The 24,588-nt window shown below is 37.8% G+C and overlaps 1 protein-coding gene across 2 annotated transcripts in view; it reads right to left on the bottom strand.

Annotated features, from left to right (window-relative positions):
- Positions 1-24,588, bottom strand: part of tafa5b (TAFA chemokine like family member 5b) — a 50,153-nt gene that overhangs the window by 12,375 nt on the left and 13,190 nt on the right. Inside the window, exons 1-2 of one of the 2 annotated variants that reach the window (XM_084396444.1) lie at positions 23,195-23,791; positions 2,515-2,664 (exon numbers count right to left, since the gene is read on the bottom strand). In XM_084396444.1, coding sequence (XP_084252570.1) covers positions 2,515-2,664; positions 23,195-23,285 — 241 coding nt within the window. In that variant the 5' untranslated portion in view covers positions 23,286-23,791. Of the gene's footprint in view, positions 1-2,514; positions 2,665-23,194; positions 23,792-24,588 lie in introns of those variants that run through there. The other variant, XM_084396443.1, reaches the window with a different exon arrangement.

Here is a 24,588-nt window from a genome sequence, read left to right as displayed (position 1 = left end):
AAGTACATGTAACACGTCACAAGGACACTGAAAAAAAAAAAAAAGAAGGGCTACCAGAGTCATTCAATTGATAGTAGGAAAAATTGGAACAAGAACTTGGCATTTTTCCTTCTTTGCCATGCACAACCACTGAGTCAGATGTGATAGTGTCATCTTGTTTTACTGGTCTTCAAATGTGCTAAATACAAAAGTCTGCTCACCTTCCATCAGCAGGGCTTGTTTACTCAGCACCTGCTGTCATGCAGCTAAAGCTGGCGGTCTTAGTTCTAATACATAATGGCAGACGTGACGGCTATTCTTTCTCAGTATCAAAACCTGTCTGATTGCCTGCCTTTTATCAGATAAAGCCATGGGGCACAGAACAAGATAAAACAGCCTCTTTGCCTCATTTGAAGAGATCGGGCTATATTTAGCAGAAGCTTTATTTCAAAAGAAACAAAACGATTGAAGAAATCAATAATTCTTTAATAGCTGCAGACACTCAGAGAGCCAAATTACACTAAATTAAAAGCGAGTGGAGTAAATACTTAAACAGCAAACAAACTGAGGAAATATTGAGGGAGCTGTGTTGTTCAAGAAATGATTGTCTTCACATGCAGGGGGTAAATTGTCAATTGGATACACTGAGATTTTCATTTTAAGGCTTAAATTTATTTCTGAAGAGCAGAATCCATCGGTTGTTAGGATATAACTGCATTTTTGAAAGGCCAAAGCCTCAAGACCTCTGCTCGCACCGATGGAGAAATTGTATCCGGCTATCTTGTTAGAAAATGCCAACGGAGAGTAACTGATTTTTATTGTCAATTTGTAAGCCATAAGACAATTTTCCAATAACGGCAATGAGGAATTACTGAAACACGACATCCACCGCATTTTTTTTCTACGTGCATTGTTCTGTTTACACTAATTTTATTTTTTCATCTTTATCGTTTCCTGGATTCTGTGCTATTTTATCATGCTTTTGCATTTTTACCACATTTTTCCAGCCATGGTTACTGATTGGCATGTGGTGTAGCCCACTACAGGTGATGTAAGGTCGAAGAAATACGGAGGACTGTGTCTTTCAAAAGCAATTACTCAAGAACACCTACTTTCATCTGGCCACGAAGAAACTCCTACCTTACGAAATATGTCTTGAAATTACTCGGGTGTCATAGCAACAACTGAAGGCAAGAAGACATACGACCACATGAAGATAAGTGCAGGTCACGCTGAAAACCAGTCCATGCTAGACTAAAACTAAATTGAGGAAAAAGGGAATGCGACAAATGAACAGTACAAGTGCAAAATATCATTTAAAAAGCTCTCGATTAAGTGGTGCCATTTGCTTCAAGTGGACAAATTCAGTTGAATCACATTAAAAAAGCTTCAGCAACAAGCTGAAATAAAGTGGTGAAATAAAAGAGCCAGTGTTACGTCTTTCCATTGTGTTCACTTTGCAGATCCACAAGCTGGTTCTTTTAAATTAAAGATTTGAGAAAGTTAAGTTTGTTCATATGGCAAACGGTAGTTAAACATACAATTTGCATTCACTTGTCATTTGTGTTTGCAAAAGTTTGGTACTATAAAAAATAGCGTACAGTGCAACTAACATAGTCTAATTTGTGAATGAATGATTTGTAATGAGCCAGTACATTTAATAAATCATTCAAATAGCACTGGACTTCAGGCACTTTACAACAACACAACCTTGTTTCTGCAGTGACTTTCAGCATGTTTCCTGTAACAAAGTCGGACGTTTACATTTTACGTCACATAAATCATGCGAAATCCGATCAGAGCGGTCAGACAGCGGATTTCCAGAAATGCGATTTTAATAAGGATTTCAAACCACATTATGAATGTAGCTCGAAACGGAAATTTCATGTGATTTTTTTCGCCATTCACGCATGCTAAATCTGATCGGATTTCAATCAGATTTGCACAAAAATACGATTTGGACTGACAGTCTGAACAAGGCTTAAAATTCTGGTTCATGAACAATTGACTCAAATGAGCCAGTTCATTTAATGAATAGACTTACTCAAATAGACTTACTGGTTTGTATTCACTGAATCCATTACATTGATAACTTTAACATTTGACTCATTTACTGAACTGCATGTCTTTTAGTTATGTTTGAATCCTAATGCAACTTTGTTTATTTGAAGATTTTTGAAAACTCAAGTTTGTTCATAATATGACAACATGTAGTCAAGATTCACTTGTCATTTGTGTTTGGAAAAGTTTGCTATTAAATAACACGCGGCAGCTCGGAGCTAATCTCACAAATCTAAATTTCCCCAGCGTCCGCCACCTCGTAACACATTCGGCACACGTGACCTCAGGCACTGATGAAACCTGCGGCAACATTCCAAATCCTGTGACTGACACTTCAGCCACACTCACTGAGCAGTGTAATCTCATGGATCACTCTGGAATCTGAAAGCCTCAGCTATGGCTGCTCTGGTGGGCTTAGAGACAGTGGCTCCAAAAGCCTGGATGAGTCCCACCTCAGCCCCTCCTCATTCTTACCTTCCACACATGCTGGACTGGCTCTGGTAGTGCCGGCAATCTGGCCCTTCCTGCAGGCACACCTGGCCGTCTGCCGGGCGATGGTCCTCCTTGGCTGACTGCTGTCCCTGTCCAGAGTCACGATTTCACATGTACCTGCCACCAGCTGACCTGAATGAAGGACAAAGAGTTTAGATGAATGTCAGCTGAGCTTTCAATAACACCAGGATGACAATCAAATCTTTTTAAGAAAACGTCAGTGGTGCCAAACTCTCCGCCACAATGCTTGAATGCTGTGGCTGGTTGCCAGGGTGTTGCTAATATGTTCTGAGTGGTTTTTAGCACATTTATATGTGGTTGCTAGGGTGTTCAAGGTGGTTGCTAGGTGGTTACTAACCCATGTCTGTAATTCCAGTCCCTAACTATGGCTCAGGTCTAGGGCTGCATGATTAATCAAAACAAAACTGAAATCTTGATATGACTGCGACAGAGATTAATTAAATATATGCGATGCATGTTTCAGTGTTTTCAAGCAAGCAGCTCATGATCTGTTTTTTCAGTGTTTCAGAGCGGCTCAGTTCACAGTAAATGCTGCTCCACATGAACTCAGTTCGGGTCGCTTATAATGTGCATTTGGGAACACGACATGCACCAACCATCTTCCAAAGTTGTATTGTAAAATTAAATTATTATTTTATTTTTCTTAAATATTTCAGATTACAAATATTGCAATTAGTAATAGTAATTACTCATAATTATTATTATATTAATTGTAATATTTATTTGATTTATTTATTATTTACTGCTAATAATTATATTTATAATAGTCACATTAATATATAGCCTATCTCAACCTTTTTGGCCAAATTGTGCAACCCTAGAAATAAGCACACCAAACCCGGAGCTCTTTTTCTTGTAAATCACATTTAAAATCCCACAATCATCACAGGTTTTTTCCCCCCAATTTGTGCAGCCCTACTCAGGTCCCTTCTTCAATGCAAGTTCATGTTTATTTTTTTGTTTTTTTGCTCGGTCTATCATCTACCGGGTGAATATTGCAAGCCTGATCACTAAGAAAAGTAATAGTACAGCTCTCCTCAGCATGCCGCATTAATTAATCTCATAATTATAGCGCAAGCGGTGAGGAACGACTGAAGTAGTGATGTTAAAAAATTGCAGTCATTTTTCCATCATTAAAAACGTTTTAGCCATAAAAAATGTATATAGCCATTTTAACAGGACAAAAAAAAAGCACAAAAGAGAGAGAAACAGAATCATGACGCAACGCAGGCCAGATTCAAACCAGCGTCTCCCATATAACACCACACCACACCGCTCTGTATTTGGAAGTAGCCCACAGCTTTGACAGAATAAATGGATTTTTACGGTGCTGAGCTGTTAGTTTCCCTACTAATATTGTAGACTGAGGCATCACCCTTGTTAGCAGACTGATGGGGACCAAGTTCTGCTGAAGCTGCACACTGCAGCCATTGTTCAATGTTCCTCTATTATCCTGCACCTGCATAAACAGGAATCTATATACACGGCTTCATCAAGCCAGTGCAATATGTTGGATATGGACCTGCGACAGTGAATCATGTCCTAGCAGTGACGTGTCAGCGGAAAAAAAGCTTGATGCATCAGGGTGGGCTGCAGATCTTCCACAAACCCCACTGTAAGTCCAGACAGATGGCTAAGAAAGCAGCGTACAACCTCTTGAGAGATCACTTATGTTAGATGATGATTAATTCAGCGACAGGATGCTTCAACACCCCAGCCCTCTTACAAAGCAATGGTTATGTACACAGTTAGGTTATCCTTTGCCAAGCTTTTAACAGGCAGTCTGTCACAATTGGCATAATGGCCTACGCATTACCTGCAAGACAAAAAACATCTACATCTAAACACTACCGCTGATAACAAAGAGTATGCGTGCCATGGACAAGGTATCTCTTTGAGGAATCTGATTATTTTTATTTTATTATTATATTACCACACATCCAGCAAGCAATTCCACATCATTTCTTTCTATTAATAATAATAATCATTAATATTACAAATGTATAATTAATAATAATAAATAAATAATGCTTTACTAACACGACAGGATTTCAGGGTAAAAATGTATAGTAATGTTGTAATTTTTGATAAATCTTAATAGTAATAAAAATTAACAATTATCATTAATACTATTAATGTATAATAATAAAAATGTAAAAATATCTAGAATAGAATAAGAATATAAGAACAATATTATTATAATATATGTATATATATAAAATAATAATATTTATTTGCCTTGAGGTTCTCTCATAATGTAAGTAAAAAAAAATTCCACCAGAAACAGTTAGATTTTAGCTTTACACTACCATTTCTACTTTCTACTGCTCTCTCTTAATGTTACTGTAGCTGACTGGTAGAGCATGGGTTTGATCCCCAAAAAACGTATTAATAAAATAAAATAAAACACTGTTTAACTGCTTCATTGACTGCATCATAATGTGAAAGATGCGCAAAATTTGCACTAAAATATGCCACATAAACAGTTAAGATCAAAAAGAAATAATCAGGGATGTTGTTAAATGTACATTAATGTTCATAATCCACAGCCAGTAATGAAATAAAATAAAGTAATAAAATAAAATAAAATAACAAAATAAGATTGTTTCTTGACTGGGTTTGAGTTCTGCAAGTTGCAGTTCATATTAAAATAAGCCACATAAATGTTAAGATTACACTGAAATAATCAAGGATATTGTTAAAGGTATTGTTCCTTTAATAAAAATTCTCTTTCTTGACTGGGAAGGTTTGAGCAAGTCACAGTATGTTTCATAGCACTTCAAGCAATTTTATCTCAAAAGATCCAAGAAAATGTGATTCTTTGTGATATGGCTGCAGATAGAGACAATTACGCTCACTACAGAAATAAGCGTTCAATCACAGAAGTGTGTCTGAGTATTGCAGTCAGAGCCGATCGGCCCTATACGCACACTACGCAAGTTGCGTAGGGCCCCGCAAATTACTCAAGACCCCGCCTCCCCCTCGTGTCAAAGCGCGTCAATCAAAGTTTACAACATCGATGAGAAAAATAAGCGGAATCCTTCTGGTCACGAAAAGACAGAAAAAAAACTTGTATTCTCTCCTCTCCAGGTTTGATGTCAGCAAAGAACAGTAAAGTTAAGTTGATGTGCATCTCTCTCTAGTCTGTCTAACCCAGCTGGGCAGTGCATCTTTTGATCTGTCTGTGTCTTGTTTGCTAATGCCGGCCACTTCCAGGGCTGTGTTCTGTGACTTTGTGCCTGACAAAAAAAAGTGAGAGTGAAATACAACTATTTATTACGTTTGATAAACGACAAAGGGCAACGGTGTTTGTTTATAAACTGCAGCTCGGAAAAGATAACCGGCCGTGTCGCGTGTTAACATGCGTTCTAGGGGTGTAACGATACCCTAATTTCACGATTCGATACATATCACGATACTGACCTCACGATACGATATTATTGCGATACTCCAAGACATATAATAAAAGGTTGAGAAAAAATGTACTGTTGATTAAATGCTAAATTTGATATAACATTGTGGGTGTAAATTAATAGGCTTGGACAATGGTGACACCAGAATAAATATATTCATGATTCTAAACCTGAAAATACAGAATTATTTTAGACGAATATGCTTGAACTCTGTCACTGGCTAGATATATTTAAAATAATGTAGGCCACTTTTTACTGGTAACATAAGACTTATAACATAAGCATTATCAGGACCCACTCATATTCCCCCATTATTATACATTATATTCAACATAATATATTGTAGTTTAATGTAGTACTGACTCTGAAAACTTCCATTTTTTCTCACAGGGTAATTTTTATTTTGGGTGAACTATCCACGATACATATTGTTGCATTTTTGTATTGCGATATATTGTGACACGATATATTGTTACACCCCTAATGCGTTCATATGCTTGTGCACGAAATGAAACCCGCACTTTCCAGCAAAACATCTGTAGGGACCAGTACAATATATGGGCGTGATGACACTCCTCATTATAGGCGCACATACTTTTAAAACAAGACAATGATTATCTAGTCTCCAAGTCAGTTTAGTTACAACTCTGCAAGAAAGCAATGTATTGACATTGACTATTGATTTATAGGCTATATTTAAAATGTTGATTGGCTGGACATACTGATCAATATGGATGCACACCCCTCAGTAAAAAATAACCTTTATTGCTTTTATCATTTAAAACACAGTGACATGCTATGGCAAGCCAATAATTAAATTTGTACTATTTAAAATGTGAATTCTTGATATTAAGAATGTACTTTTTCTAGTAACAATGTCTATTTCTGATATCGGGAATTACATTTTCATTAGTACTAGTTTAAGGAGGGCGGATTGCAGTGGGAGCACTGGGGTGTCAGGTGTGATTGTGTGGCAATGGCAAATGGTTTACATGGCTCATGGGTCAGGTAGGAGGGCCCCTTAACAGAATTTTGCTTAGGGCCCCAGGGAGGTCAGGGTCGGCTCTGAATGCAGTCATAGTATGTAGTCTTAGGGCAACTGTGATTTAGTGTAGCTGCCTGTGAGTGACATAATGAAGGTGTATGTCTATAGCACATGATGGATTATAGCATCTACTTGACTAGATATGGTGGCCGGTGGAATTATTGGCATGTAAAATTACCTGTGTGTCTGTATATGTATGCAGCTGAAGTTTGATCTACAGTGTGTGAAATGGTTCATCTGACCAAACATGCATGAGCTCCAACACAAACAATGATGGATGGTGCTTCCACCGTCAGTGCAGAGGTACTGAATGTAAAACCACATCCAGGCTGGATTGGTTTGGTTTGTATATCTGTTTTATACACATAAATAAAAAAAATTCAGCCTGTTTCTTTTTTTACATTTATGAGCACAGCTGAAAATCTGCTTGCCCTGAGCGCTAGAGAAAAGAAGCCATAATTTTCAGAGGCTCTCCTCTCCTCTCTCAGCCCATCATCGATTCATCAGGATGCGAAGCCCATCGGCTTTTATTACACCCAATATTTCAGTCTACATTTGAAACTGAGAAGAAATTATTGCAGGCTTGTCAGAACTGCCAAAATAAACAAAAGAGTGTGAAGGAAAGTTCTCCAGACGACCCTTGTTGCAAGCTACTCTCGTCATAAAACACCAAGAGAACTTTCAATTCAATCTATTTTTGGCCAACTCAGTTGCTGGAGCGCTTTAGTGATTATTGGAACATTTTCAAGAAGTGATTTGATTTTTTTCCCCTCTCTATCTGTTTTTCTCTTCTCCATACATCATTTTTCACTCTCTTGCTCTTGCTTCTCTCTTTCTGCAAAATCAAATATCAGCATACAATAATCAGAAGGCATTGCTCTGGTGTCTGCTCTAATAGGTGAACGTCTGCTTTTTCTCTCTTCAAAGACTGAATTGAACTGAAGCTCTGAATAAAGTGAAATCGTTGATATGACAGGGCAGATACTTCATGATTACATCATCACAGAATATGATGTGAGCGCAACTCACAGGAAATGAGAGCGGTGATGTGGGTGGAAACTCCTCGTTATCAAAGTTGCTCTGAATTAAATAATGTATTCTTCAAAATAAACTCTCTGATTCTCGAGACGTGGGACAAAACGGGTTACGGAACTGAAAAAACAGACATTTATGTACAGAGGAATCATTTTGGATTTCTCGCTTCCATTTTCACACAAATATGTGTTTTTCCTTGCTGTCAAAATAATGTGTCAGGCCACCTGCAGATAAACAAAAAGTAATGTGTGCTCTCATGTCAAATATTTATAATAAATATTTGCAAATGTATATATGTAATGATAGCTAGATAATAGCCGCTTTCCGACCGGAGGAACCCTTTCACAGTTCCTAGAACTATACGCTGATTTCACGCAGCCGCCATTTTGAAATCGAAAGCGAGGCTCCGGTGGGAAGAAAACCGGAAGTGTCGCCTTTAATCACAGGAGAGTCGTGAATGCGATGGCGTATTGTTGTGTTTAATGATGTTACGTCAATTCTAAAACTGTACATACATTTCTTTCATACTTTAGACTATATACAGTGAAATTCATTTATACATTTTTTTTTTTTATATATAATTCAGAAAGTAAAAAAATAAGCAGGAATGAACTATATACATATCCTATATTGGATATTAACATCCAAAAGTGTAAATCGCGGCAGCAGCTTCAGGTTGGTAGTCCAAAGGCATTGTTTTTTATCTTTACTTCCGGGGTTTTTCCCACCGGAGCCTCACTTTCGATTTCAAAATGGCGGCTGCGTGAAATCAGCGTATTGGCTAAAGTACCCGTATGTTCCTGCGGTGCGAACACGCTGACTAGGAACGACTTTAGTTCTAGGAACTCCATACTTAAGAGTAGGGTCTAAACCAGCACTATAGGAACTACCCGTGACGTTAGTGTACGTTGATGACCGAACGCACGCAAAACACCAGCACCTGCCATTTTTAAAACAGCTATGTGTAAACACACAGATTATAGCCTATATATTTACTCCAGAAACTAGATACAAACATGGAAAACAGTGATAGATGGGTCTCTAAACCTTATGCTGAAGAGAAAATCCAATGCAACTTTGAGGGGACCAAGTCAAACATGATTATGTATTTCTGCTCAGCTAGCAACACTGGACATCAACCACACGGCATAGGCTAATAACTTTTTTTTTCATATACTGTGTACTTTCTATAACAATTCTATCTAATAACATGTTAAACAGTACTGTTAGACAGATCGCTAACTAATTAACACAGAGAATGCGAGCATTGTTTGCTCTGGCGTTCTCATCGCCGTCAAAATAAAGGTCCGTCGCTCCGTCAAAATAAAAGTCGCCGTGCTTGCGTCACTCCCTTACCCCTCCTACCAGTTCCTATGGCCACTTGGCCAGTGCGAACGCAAACAGCAAAACCGAGTTTGGGGGAGAGTAGTTCATAGAACTGTTTCCTATAACTAAGTTCCTGTAACTACTTGGTTGGAAAGCGGCTAATGTAATGCTCTAATTTTGACAACATTTTGCTATATTTGTGTTAAGAACCTAGTCGTCATCTCTGAATAATATTAAACTAATATCATACTTAAAACCAATGGCAGGTAAAAATGTGGCACAGAATCAGCGCACTGCCTTTCCCCTTTCTAAAAAAATGTTATCTTCTCTTCCTGTCATGTTTTACAACACCCAGTCTCTCTCTCTTTCTCCACGGTGCCCTAGAGGTGAGCCCTACTCCAAAGCTGGAAGAAAAAAGCTTCACCATTCATTTCCAACTTCAGCCCCAAATAGGCCGTAATGACTGGGCTCTGATAGATCCCGGGGAGAGGAGTCCATAGAGCCATTCATGGAGGCTAATCAGCATGCCAGGAGCAAAGTTTGGTTCTGCAGTGACTGAATGCAGACTGTGAGCGCCCCTCCTTTAATCTCTCACTCATTAATTCGGCCCTGCCATGGCTTTATGACCCTTTATGACCATACCCAACACGGCCACTGTTTTCCACCACCTTACCGTAGCCTCCTTTCCTCCGCCACCCTTTTTCCCCTATATTTCCCGTGAGTCAGAGTAAACCATCATTCAGTGTGTTTACATGCATGTTCCTAACCTGATTATGCATAAGCCAACAATGTGTGTGGTCGTGTAAACATGTTAATCTATTTTCCTTTATCAGAGTAAAGTCAATAACGCCTTCAGTGTAAACTGGTTGGCACCGCTAGATTTTTGCCTATTACCTCACCTGGCATGTGTACACCTTAACTTGCGTTTTGTTGGCTTATTGTAGTGCGTATATGTGGCTGTGTGGTTAAGCGCCCTTAGGGCCAGATTTACTAACAGCTTGCGTCAACGCAAAACATCTTTAGGCATTAAAAAAACTACTGTCAGGATTTACTAAAGACACGCAGTGAAAAATTTGCGCTGAAAAGTTATTTTTGTGGCTGACCTTATTGCATATGCATTTGTAGTAAGTTCACTTTCAGGCGCAATTTATGGCAGGAGAGTATTTAAATTAATCACGCAAGGTGATTTACTAATGTTTTCGCTCGTCAATGTACTGGTGTTTGCGCCATTATTTACCCCCCCCAAAAAAGCACGTCTTAAACCAGACGCTACCTGGAAGATTGCGTTGGTCATTATGGAAACGATCTGACTGCGTCTGTGTTCTTTAATTTGCACATTGTCAGTAGACGTGCAGAACTTTTTCACTCCCATCGGCGCTGTTTTGGAATTGCGCTCTCATGCTAATTTGCCCTATTTAGTAAATCTGCCCCTTAAGGTGTCACATTAGCGATATTTCAGCACAATTTTGTTGGCAAAAAGGTCCATTGTCAGTAGCGTAGCAATGTATGAAGCACAGCTCACACAGAAGTCACTTTCTAGCGGTGAATTTGCATGAACAACTTTAACATAAGCAAAATCTTCGTGGAGAACTTTTTTGCCCTCACGCTAAACTTCCAAATTTGTCACTACTGAAATTACTGCATTTCACCAGCGAAATTTCACAGAGCAACAGTAAATGTGACTGCACTTTTACTGCAGATTTAAGTGCATCCATATGCAAGCGAATGTTTGGTTTTCGTTAAATGTGGCACTGTGCATTATGGCCAAACATCTCCACATCTCCAAACAACATTGTTCCAGAAAGCAACTTTGCTAACTTAAACTGTGAAGAAGTTTTCTTCTGACAACCCTTCTAAACATGGCATACTTGTTCAGTCTTTTTCTATGTGTACTGCTATGCCCCTTTTTTAGTTGAGCCTGTTGAGTCGATCTGAAGGGAGTACTGCCAGGTGGAAGTGGACCTATCTGCGCATCAAGAAACGACACACTGTCTGCTTTGGTTCTCCCTTACGTTTCCAGCTCCACTGGGACTGGAACCTATGGTGCAGACATAGCTGAGATGGCTGAGATTCCGGGAGTTCTGGAGATTCCGCCAGGACGGGGTCCGTCTATTGTTAGTAGCCCCGTTCTGGCCGTCCCGAGTATGGTTCTCTGACCTGGTGTCCCTTCTCGGCAGCTCTCCATGGGAGATTCTGGTCAGAAGGGACCTTCTGTCTCAGGCAGAGGGCTCAACCCTTTACCCCCACCTGGGGTTGTGGAAACCAACTGTCTGGTCTCTCAACTGAGATTGTTGAGACCATACATCACTCTAGAGCTCCCTCAACAAGGAAACTATATGCCTTGAAGTGGAGAGTTTTCACTTTATGGTGCGGAAATTGCCAGGTGGACCCAGTTTATAGCTAGTTTGTACTGTTCTGGAGCTCCTGCAGGATCAGTTCTCCACAGGGTTATCACCCTCCACTCTGAAGGATACGTGGCGTCCACAGCTGCTTACCATGCACCTTTGGGTGGGGAGTCATTAGGGAGAAATCCGTTGGTGTCGCATTTCCGCCGCATTGATTAGAGGCTTTGCACCTGGTATGGTGAAAGCCTTTCTACACCCTAGACCAGGGTATGTCCCCACTAATGTGGCACAATCTATAGTTTTTTAGGCCTTTTGTCCTCCCCCCTTTCGGACCTTTATGTTTACAGAGCTGCCCTGTGGCATAAGACTGATCAATTGTTTGTTTGCTTTGAGTTGCCTAAAAAAGGGACCCCAGTATCCAAGAAAAGAATGAGCAAGTGGATAGTCAAGGCTATCCGTTCAGCAATTGCTGTCAGAGCTCATTCGAATAGGAGTATGGCGGCTTCAAAAACCGTATTGTCAGGGGTATCCCTACAATATGTGTGTGATGCCAGGTGCTAATGTCTTAGTTGTGCTAGCCATGATTCACAGTAGACAAGCACTTGTCGGTACAACGGAGTGGGTATTATCATTCCCATAGCGTTGCTGTCTATGACAGCACAAGTTCACTTGAAAGGGATCGTCTCAGGTTACAGTAATAAAGTTGGTTAACCATGGTTCCCTGAAAAATGCTGCGTTGCCCTGCCATATTTCCTGCGTGCCTATGATCGACTGAAGCTGGCATTGTTTGGTCAGGGCGCTATTTATATAGAGCTTCCTGGTCATGATGGCTTCAAGACCCAATCAAACAGAAACGTTCCCATAGCTTTGCAATCTCCAATGCAGAATCTCGTTCTGTTTTTTGTGAGTTATCAGTAAATTGTTGTGCTTGCTAACGTGCTCATTATAGTGTACGACCATTAGTGATGTATGTCTCGAGACCACTTTTATGTGGTCTCGGTCTTGTCACGGCCTTGACGGTCTTTGGTCTTGGTCTTGTCCTGGTCTCGGACCTCTCGGTCTTGTCTAGGTCTCGCTGTCTTAGACCGACATAGTGGTCGGGGGATTTAGCAATACAATACTACAATATCCACGACGACGCAACGTTCGATAATGCAACATTATTATCCGCAACGGAACGGATTGAAGCGCGCGTCCGAGTGAAGACTTTATCCGCGCCACTGATCGAAGCGGCAACAAGCACTTTGATCACTTGATTTAAAAAACACATATCAGTGACATGATGGGTTTTAACTTCATTCAGGAGATTTTGGGTAACTGCACAACTGCACAACTGACAGATGACTTTGAGCGCACCGCCAACGGTGTGTGTGTGTGTGTGTGTGTGTGTGTGTAACCATAGCGACAAAACAACCAACTTTCGGATCCTGCACTTAAGCCTATAATTTCGTTTTAAAAAATGTAATTATGTATTTAAAAGTTGCAGAATGGATTCATTTGGAGACTCCGAAATCGGCAGAGATAGGCAGGCATTTGCTTAGATGAATTTGTGTCTTTGATATCTGTGTGTGTGTGTGTGTTGTTTGAATACAGTATTGTATTTAAGATGGTGTTAGACTAAATAAATGGTCTTTTAAATATCATCTGCATTTCTCCGTTGTGTTGACTAAACATTAGGCCTAATCCAAGTTTATAATTGTGTATCTTTAATTTGATGTTACGATTTCATCTACACATTAAGTATAATTTCAATTGGTTACATATTTCTCATTCTTTAGACAGTTGTTGGAGGAGCAAGATGGTGTTGGAGGTGTTTGATGTTTTGTCAGATGAACCAGTCAGTATCAGTCATGTCAGTCCTCAACAGTACACAAAAGTTAAGGGAGTCTCAATCCTCTAATAGTGCAGTAACAGCCGTCATGCAATTGCTACACATAGTTGATCTCACCCAGTCTGCAAAAACATTTACAGTGAGCTCACAGTCACACACATGACATGGTCTGTCTCTGTATTGTTCTGCCTGTGTAGTTGAAGTAATACCGTCTAATATGTATTGAATGTAAACTGTGGCTGAACCCTAGTATGCTGCTGTTCTTGAATTCATACAAGTTATTGCTTAGCTTCAACACTAGTCTGTTTTTTTTCCCTCCGGTCTCGACTTGGTCTCGGTCTTGGTCTCGACTTGGTCTTGTCTTGGTCTCGATACCCTCTGGTCTTGGTAGTGTCTTGGTCTCCGTTTAGGCGGTCTTGACTACAAGTCTAACGACCATTGAGATAATTCAGAAGAAAACACAATTAAACACACCGAATATGAGACGGGTTCACTCCAGGACAAGCCATTATGACATCATTAACATGGCAAGAATACAAGTCAACATTTTGCTAATGGTCACAGAGCCACACCGCTCAAATAAGCTTCAGATTTGCTCGCATTGTTCTAAAACGCCTCTAAGTGCTGCAGCTTAGACGTGTTAAGCGGCGCAACTTGTGATAGATGATACGCCCTCCCTGTCTGTTTAAATAGCCCCGCTGACAATGAAATGTCTGATTCATCTTCAACCTCTCCTCTCTCTCCCCAGGATCTCCTGTATACTCCAGTGCATGCGTTTTAGGGATGAAAGAGCTGCCAACCATGCATCGTGGAGATGGAGACTTGCTGGCTGTGCTGATCTGAAATTCAAAAGCTATGCTTTACAGGCTGTCAGAAAAGTGATGGAGTGAAAAGGGAGTCTATCATCAGGGGACCGATGCTGGACTCCACCAGCGCACCACACGATGCTATCAGCCTTCATTCTCATGCCAGGATCGCTCAGTTCAATTCTATAACCGAAAGCTTTATGCTGCAGTTATTGCCTTGCAATGCAAGTCAATTGGCCTCATTTAACTGTAAGATGTTTTCATTAAGAAACACCACCAGTAACAAAATCATATGAATAATGTAATGTTCTGCTACGGTAGTTTTGATAAGACAATTAGGATATTTGATATACACATCCAGTGTCATATTCTAAGTTAAAGTTTAGCCCAGGATCACATGAAGTCAAATTCAACACAAAAGCCAGAAAGGTCATATATGAGACAAAACAAAGTCTTTAATGATTTGAAACCATGACTTTTTAACTATATACAAATACACACACACACACATATATATATATATATATAAAAGAAGAAAAAGAAAAGATATTGCAGATATTGCAAAGATATTTTTTAAGCAAATGTTGAAAACAAGCTTAAAAAATGTCATTTTATTTAATTTTATTTATAAAATAATTATAAAATAAAAGTACATGAATGTATTTTATTTTCTAAAATAAATGTTTTTATAAAATAGATGTATTTTTTAATAAAAATAAATATTTTAATTTAAAAATAACTACAATATTATATATTTTTTATTTATTTTTAATAAAAAAAATTAAAACTATAAAATCAATACATTTATAAAATACTGTTATTTTATCCACCTTATTCCTACGCCCCATGACGCTTTGCGCGAATTATGGGTGTAACTTCCGTTAAGCTGTAAACAATCAGTTAAACACCCGCTCTATGAACACAACACGTTAAAAAGTGTCACAATGAGATGACATTAATCTATTCACCCTTCAACCATCGAACATTAAAAGTGAATTTAAAAGTGTAAAAGCATTAACAAGGTACTTTCAACAGACCAAATAACCCCAAAAGTGCGAATTTTGGTTAGATATCACTGTAGTAATATATATATATCTGTATTATGTAACTTATGTGGCCTTAATCAAAAATGTTCATAACTTCAGCATTACGTGATTCTATTTCAAAGTGATTTTCATCATTTTGACTGATAATTACATTTACCTGTGAAAACAAACCTGGAAAGAGACGTGAGGATTTGAGGAGAATGACGAGAGATTCTTTGTGCATTCCAGTGAATTATTAATGGAATGTATCGTAAATTAAATTCGGGAGAACAGACCACAAATGTTGTCCTTTTTCATACTTTTACAGCGGATTGCAAAGGGAAAAAAGAAAATAATCACGAGGAAAAGAAAGCAGCGACTGAAAAGAGCTCTTGCCATCGATATTCTTGTTATAACGTCACGTTAAAATACCAAGTATAACGTTATTCTCATGATGTCTGAAAATAAATCATGAAGGAAAATTGACAGCTCATCCAGTCAAACTGACATGATTCGTTTCAGACTTTTTAAATGGAAGTACCACAAACCAGAAGTGCCACCCATAATTCAAAACGCAGTAAGGTCGTCAGGAATAAGGTGGATAAAAATAAAATAAAAAATATAATTTCTTCTTTTTTTTTTTTTTTACTTATTCCTAGCTCAAACAGTACATGCCAAAGCAATGTGTAAGTCTTGGGTTTTTAGGGAAGAAATAGTGACTGTCAAATGCATAAATGTAAACTTAAAATGTTGAATGCAAGTCAATGTTACCAAAATGGATTCCATCACCTAGAGACTGTGGCAAGCCTGAAACCATAAAAAAGACCACAGGAAGTCAAATTTAAGAAAAAAAAGAAAGGTAATCTATAAGACAACACATACCAGTATGGAATGATTAGAGTAAAAAAACATACATGTATATAATATAATACAAATATAATGCAATTCCAGATAAAAGACAAGCTTCAACAAATGTCCATTTAATTATTTTATTTAAAAAAAACTACAAAATTGAATTAAATGAATGTATTTTATTTTGTAAAATAACCATATTTTATAAAATCAAGGTAAATGTAATTATTGAAGAAGAAAACAATTACATTTAATTTTAATTTTATTCAAACTATTCCCATAGGTGTATAAATTGTATAAAGTGACTGCCAAATGCATGAATGTACTCTACTGTGAAAGTCTTCAAATCTGATTCCATCTTCTTAGAAACTGTGGCAAGCCCAAGACCATAAAAACATTGAGTACATCTTTTATATTGAGTAGACAGAATTATTGCAACCTGAAATTGAGGACTTTACATCCTGTATCATATATTTTAGGACAAAATTTTTTATGAAAAGCCCTACTATTCAGCCATCATAATTTCAACTGCCAATAACTTGCTTAAGAGCTAAGGAGACTTTATCTAGGCAGTTTATATTCCTTTCTGTCATCCTATACACCTATTATCCTTGTCTAGATTGGAGCAGTAGTCAGAGGGAGGGCTGGCGGGGGACGAGGGTCTCCTTTAGAGTCGGTAATGACAGTCAGACTGAGATTGGACCTGATGCCAGGTCAGTCTGGCTGGCCTCTGGGCTCAGCACGAAGCCAAAATCTTTGCTTCCACAGTCCAATCATTCCAAAAAGCCCCTGCAAAGTGTGACTGCAAGACGTCTGCTTGTACGGACTCCTGGGGAGTGTTTTAAACTAATTTATTTAGAATACTTAAAACGTACGCAGAACACTTTGTTAAGACACGCAAGCCTTCCACAGCCCTCAGTGTTCCACTTTGTTAATCACTCCATTGTTTGAGTCTGGCTTCCATCCTCTTTCAAGCTATTTCCATCAATTAGCAACTGCTGAGAGGAGTTCAGGTGGCCACAGTAATGGTAATCTTTGTAGCCAACTGTTCATTTGAAATGCTTTAGCTGTGTATTGGTTTTTTGAGTAGTTCTTTCAGTTCGCTGTCATTGTCATCATGACCTGAACTCATTAGTCAGAGGAGATTTTGTCTGAACTGATGCCAATGGCATCAAAACTGCCGTTTTCTTTTTTTGTGTGTGTGATACAAACACTCATATAAGAAAAGGTTCTATATAGAACCTAAAAAGGTTCTGTCAGGCCCTTCATATATTACAGTTGTGGTCAGAATATGGATTAATATGAACAAAGGCTGTGAAAATAAATTTTTTTTATACTTTTGATCTTTCATTTTTTTTTTTTATCACAAAAATCGAACCTTTTATTGAAGTAGGCTAAATCTAATGAGTGTGGAGGAAAAATCACATTATGAAATCAATCATTTTTCTCTAATACGTTGGCCACAATTATTGGTACCTCTAGAAATTCTTATGAGTAAAAATATATCTGAAGTATATTCCCCTTCATATTTACAATTTTTAGCACACCAGAGTGAGTAGGAACATGAAATTATCCAGCCACGACTTGTTTCTCAGGAAACAAAAGGCCAAATTCCCTTAAGCATCCACCACAATGAGTCAAACCAAAGAATATAGTTCTGATGTGCAGCAAAAGATTGTTGAGCTTCACAAAATAGAAAGTGGCATGAAAAGCATTGAAAATTCCTATTTCCACCACCATGGCAATAAAAAAGTTCCGATCAACAGGAAAGGTTATGAATCTGCCTGGAAGAGGACGTGTGTATTGTCTTAATGCACGGCAAGGAGAAGAGTTTGAGTGACCAAAGACTCTCCAAGGATCACAGATGGAGAATTGCAGAGATTAGTTGAGTCTTGAGGTCAGAAAGCCTCAACAAATATATCAAACAGCACCTACATTAGCACACATTGTTTGGGAGGGTTTCAAGAATCCTCCTTGCTCATCCAAAAACAAACTCCAGCATCAGTTTTCAGACACGACTGGAACTTCAAAAGGAACCTGGTTCTATGGTCAGGTGACAGCTCGATGGTGTTTTTAGCCCCCAATGGCTCCTTCCAGTCAGCTAACCCTAACCTCAACCTTAAACCTACCCATCCCCTCGCTGCCTGGAAGGCGCCGTTGGGGAGCTTTTTGGCAGCAAACACGCTAGATAGGTTTGGTGCACACAGGGTACCCCAAAAAATTAAGCATTCGATTAAATTTACTGCTGGGTATTTAATGTTGTGGGCCTATTTTTATTCTGGAGGTCCTGGACATCTTGTTCAGATAAATGGCATCATGGATTCTATCAAATACCAACAGATAAAAAAATCTAAACCTGACGGCCTCTGCTAGAACTCTTATAATGGGCCGTGGTTGGATCGTCCATCAGGACAATGATCCAAAACAAACATCAAGATCAACACAAAAATGGGTCACTGAGCACAAAATTACGGTTCTGCTGTCCCAGTCCCCTGACCTGAATCCTATAGAAAACTGAAGAGGAGAGTATCAACATGGACCTGGGTATCTGAAGGATCTGGAGGGATTTTGTAAGGAGGAATGGTGTCTGATCTCTTGTTCTCCAAACTCATAAGGCATTGAAGAATTGTAAGGAGATATCGAAAAGTATGCAAAAAGGGTGCAGAGTGTATCAGTAGTACTACAACATTACATCCAAAGCACCAAATGAGACCAAAATGGAGCCTCAATAAAAAATCTATTTTAAAAAATAATACATTTTTATGAGCTTTAATAGCTTCAAATAGCTTGCATTCGCAAACTGTTTTACTTCTATAATATTACATATTTGAGTTAAACAGGATATTTAAAAGAAAAAAAATGGAAGGATTCATTTTATCATCCTAAAGGAAGAGTGGGTTTATACTACATTACTGTTAACCGGCATGAAATTGTGCTATTAGCAAGATTTTTTAAAAGTGGCATCAGCTAAAAAGGAAAGTGTTTATTTAATTAATTTTAACTGGCACTGAATTGTGCAAACTATTAGCAACATAAAAAAAAAAAAGTGGCATCATCTAAAAAGGAAAGTTGTTTCAGTGGTGAAGCAAGTTATTTTTAATGAATGCACTGTTAAATCATTCACAATATCACCAGAAATGTGTATTAGGCAAGTAAATATGGTCAGTTTGTATTTTGTGTTCACTTGTTAATTTTATTTGTTCTTTATAACAGTCCCTGTTGATTAAATGATATTTTTAAAGCCATTGGATAATAAATTCTATATTGAGCATAAACAGAACTAGCCTACAGAAAAAAATAAATGGAGAAATGTTGGGAAATATGAGCTATGGTCTGAGGTTGGTGCATTATAATATCAAACACCCAACAGTGCACTAAGTCTCTGTATGTAGGAAATGAAAAGGGTTTGGGCAGATGCCTCCTGTGGTTCTCTCTATCACTATGCTGGAGGTCACTGCTCTATTCCTTGGCACTTTGTGAGAAGCAAACCCATGCATTCTCCAATTATTTCCTTAAAAGCCCAGTTACTGTGGCAACCAGGCCAACATGTTTTGTTTGCCATGGCGGCAGGCCAACTCAAACCTTTAAGCTGTTCAAAGCTAGCTCACACATAATGGGTGACTGCTCTTGGGTTGAACCTGACACCTATACAGATATCGCGCACAGAAAGAACTCTGAACTTAATGATAGCATTGGTTCACTTAGAAGTCCATTGATTGGTTAAAACTAAAGACGATCTGCAAGGGTTGTCGATTAAAATGCAATTCCAGCTTGCCTTATGCTGTATTTAAAGAGCTGTAGTTAGAAAGCTCTTGAATATTGAAAAATAATTGTCTGTTCTCTGAGCTAAAAGATACTGGTCATGAACATGTCTGAACTATTTCACAGTGTTCCTTATACTGAGACCCTTATGCAACATGGATCAATTTTATGAGGCAGAATTTTCTCGCTTTTTCTTTCCAAAGCGTATAGAAGACAAAAGATGTCAGACTGAGATCTAGGGTGTCACATCATCTATCTATCTATCTATCCCCTTAATGAAACCAGTGGTTCCACAATGCTGGTCTGCTCAAGGATTGTCAGATTGGAAATATAGGCAGATGTGTCTTTTTTTTAGGTTTCTTTATAATGCGTATCACAATCCAGTCTATATGCTATCCATAAGATCATTTATAATAACAACTGATAGTAAATCAAATTGTAAAACCGAATAATATTTATATCAGCATGCATCGTTTGTCTCCAAACTAGGTTACATGATTGTTATTCAGTTGACAAAGAAAGTCAGTAATTGACATTGATATTAATATAGCATTTCCTTAAGTAAATAAATGGAGTAGCAATTCAAACAGATGGTCCTTGGTTTGGCCTTAAGCTATTTAAGTGCACACGTACATGAAAGGATTTTTTTTTTCTTATCAATGCTGATGCCAGATGAATACAGAGTATCACTGATGCACGTACATGGCAGAACATATACGCATGCACTATGTGTCATACACATAAGAAATACATGTATGTGCATGATAATAATAACAAGTGCAATAAGGAAATGCATTATATTCTTTTTTTTAAAAACAGGTCAAAATTACTCTTGTCTCTTTTCCATCTCATTGTGTTTGCACTGTGCTGACTTATTGATATAAGTGATATATGTGTTATAGGGTTGTCACGATACCATAAACATATCAACCAATACCAAGTAATATCACAATACCATGTATTGTGTAGTTAATTCATGATTCAAATCTACAAAATGGACCAAATTCTCATAAATACATAGATGTAAATGAAAACTAATAGATTCGATTTTTTCATGTGAATTCTTTATTAATGAGAATTAACTGGCTTTGTTACTTATCAAATGAAATTAGTGTAAACAAAATCTATCTTAGCACTGCAGAAGTGGCACAGATGCTGCATCTGGAGTGACATTTAGATGCATTTACACTGACAGTTTAATGCTGCTCAGAGGTAGTATCAATGCATTTACACTGCAATTACAATTGAGATTATTAATTAACAATAATTTTATGAGATTAATATTTTGAAATAGAAAAACATCAAATAATGGGCCTTCTTTTAAATGGGAAACTAAAACCGCCAGTAGGTGGCGGCAAGTCTTAATGACTGAGTCACTGAATCATTCACTCAAGCAATTCGTTCAAAACGGCTGACATTCATTCGGGAACGAAGCAAGTTACTGTCTTTATGAACAACTCATTGAATCATTGACACGCCTGAATCATTCAAAAACACGGATTCATTCAGAAACTAAACACCCCTGAGTGTTTCTTAGAGAAGTACAACCGTTCTGCTTTGTTTAGAATAACTATTTTCATAGGAAAAAAATATTGTCTAAAGTAAACTGTCATTTAATAATAACTTTTTGTTTATTGAACTGTTGTATAAAATCAGTCACATTTGCAATTGTGCTGATATTTGGAAAAACAGCACTCTTGCTCGTGTCATATTGCTAAACTATGTTTAGACTATCATGTTATAGCCTAAATGAGCTATAAAGCAAGTCACATTTTAATTACGATTTAAATGATTGATAAGAAATGAGTGCGAATGCCACTGTTGATGAAATGAATTCCATTCATCATGATTCTAGAAACAAACCACCTGTTACAGAAGTGGTCAAATGAGCACGAATTGAGAGAATAAATTCTTATATAAAGATCTTATGATGTTGAATAGAGATCTTCTCTAAGAAAAAATCTTTTCATACCCTTTCATCTGATAAACCACAGGGCAATCAATGACGTATAACGTTTCATTGCAAAATGAGATGCAATCAGACGCACTTTTGAAGGATTACACTCAATAAGGTGCAAATTCTACACAGCATTTACAGCACAGGGGACAGCAGAAAGGCAATGGCACTCAAAAAGATTCTCTTGTAATGTTTTTGCAGCCATTAAGTGTTCAAATGAACGTTTCGAATAGTTGTACTGCCGCAAATACAACATTACGTACTACTGTTTATCGCCAGTATTTTGAAGCTTTGGCATCGCGATACTACCGTTGTGCAAGTGCAACCCTGATATGTTATATGGCACTCTAAAAATATTACATTTAAGAGAAAAAGAACAAAAGAACAATTTCTCATTTTGCATATTCAACAAGGCAGTGTGTATACTTGTATGGTAAGATATTGCTTAAATTATATTTTTTAAGTAAATCTTAGAAAATTTGTGGAGAAAGAGGCATTACCATCCCATAAGTTTATGTTTTTTATGTTGTATTTTATGTTATTTAGTTCAAGTTTACTGCATTATTTTAGTGTCCGGTGGTTCAGTTTGTGTAACTGAAAAATGTTTAAAAAAACAAAATGCTTTTGAAAAGTAAAAATTTGAATTGTATATTTAACGCGGCAGTACGTATACTTTTACGGTAAGATATTGCTGAAATTATATTTTTGTAAGTAAATCTTAGAAACCACCTTATAATCCTGCATTTCCATCCCACAATTCCCTATACACAAATGTACGTTTAAGTTTTTTGTTGCATTTTGTGTTAAGTTTACTGTATTATTTTAGTGTCTGATGGTCTGTGTATGTAACTGTGGTCTGTCTTCTTTACATTATTATAGTTGCTGTAGAGGCCAGTTTTCAATGACGTATCATCATGTGGCCTTCCATTGTTCCACCTGTACAACTATCAGTAGTAGGCTACATTTCACAGTAACAAACATTTTTTAATACTCAAATAGGTTGGTATTAATATTGTATGATTTAATGACGTATATGGGCTACAGTTATGAAAAATAAATAAATAACGCGTAATAGGCAACCCAAAAGTCATCAAAATGTTTACATCATCACTATACATTTACGGTAAAGTTCTGGCAACCACAACTGCATGTTTTTCTTATGAGCCTAATCATTTATCGTAAAATTAGCACTTTTTTCAGCATTCAGTTAATTCTGCCAAGTTGACCGTTAGAGTACGGCTTACCTTCGCCGAAGAAATGCGCTTGAATCCAGAAGAGCAGAAAAAAGCCCAGCGCCGCTCCCGCGAGCGCCCACGCCACACGAAGATGCTGCATCTTTCTGAAGATATGACGCGTTCACAACAGCACATCCATCCCGACTCAACACGTAATAAACATTCCCTTATTCTCAGGAAGAACAGGCTGATCGGTAAGGACACTTTCCATGCGGAAAAGCCTATATTGGTACGTGTGGAACTGCTCGCGCGACAGGTTTCTATTCGGAGAGATTAAAGTTCAATACGAGTTTCAACGCGGCATCTGACACTTCGTGTCCCATTAACCGCAGCATAGTCTCTCTCAATTCTCGTCCCGAAATATTTAACAGGCAATTCGTCGCATGTCTTCACACATCCACGCACGAGCCTCGAACTAAATATAAACAACTTTCGCCCACGGAATTCCGTTAAAGTCCAGGAAAAGACCTCAATATGTCCAGCATCACGCGAGAGGTCTCTAGACTACTGCATTGTTCTGTTGACTTCCCAGCAGAAATTGTGCGGACGCGCGTGCATCCCAAGAAAGCGCGCGGTGCTGCCCGTCTGAGCGTCTCCTATTTAACTGAGGCTGCGGGTCTGCACGCGAGTTTCATCTTGGTTTCAAATCGACGTCATCACTGTTAAATCTGTCAATCTCCGGGCGATTCCACTTATGAGATCGAGAGAGACATACCTGGCTACAGTAGGCCACCAGTTACATTCTAAACTGCATAAGCACAGTTTGTAGCCTACTTTTTGCTATATTCTTTCTCATTTTTTTATTTTCACCTGACAGGAATACATAAGTTAAGGCGTCTTCAATCAAAAAGTCACATTTATTATGCTGTTTAAAAAGGAGAGTTTCCAATAATATTAATACACTATGAAATAGTTTTAATAGTTTATTTTATTTACTTTCTATTGTGGTTGCCATAACTTTACTGTATAAATAAAGTGATGATATTACAAGCACTTTGGTGACTGCATATTTTATTTTCTAACTTAACAGTTTCTGTAAGATAATCACACAAACATTAACACACCAGGGTAACATATACACACACACACACACACACACACACACACACACACACACACACACACACACACATATATATATATATATATATATATATATATATATATATTAGATAGCTAATATTTTTTTCTAATACATTTTTACATTAAAATGTTTTAATTTACATGACTTGCATGGTAGGCTACTTCATAATTTACATATACAGGTCAAAATTAGTTTCTTTCATTTCCCATCTGATATCCATCTTAGGAAATGTTAAATATCATGCTGATGTTCAGATTTATATGTAAATATCAAGCTGTCATTTAGGAGATGCTTTTACCCAAAGCCATTTACAGTACAG

The sequence above is a fragment of the Rutilus rutilus genome (genome assembly GCF_951802725.1).
Source record: "Rutilus rutilus genome assembly, chromosome: 23".
NCBI classification, from domain to species: Eukaryota; Metazoa; Chordata; class Actinopteri; order Cypriniformes; family Leuciscidae; genus Rutilus; species Rutilus rutilus.
The sequence above is the reverse complement of the archived record's forward strand: the minus strand, read 5'-3'. Positions and strand labels throughout refer to the sequence as shown.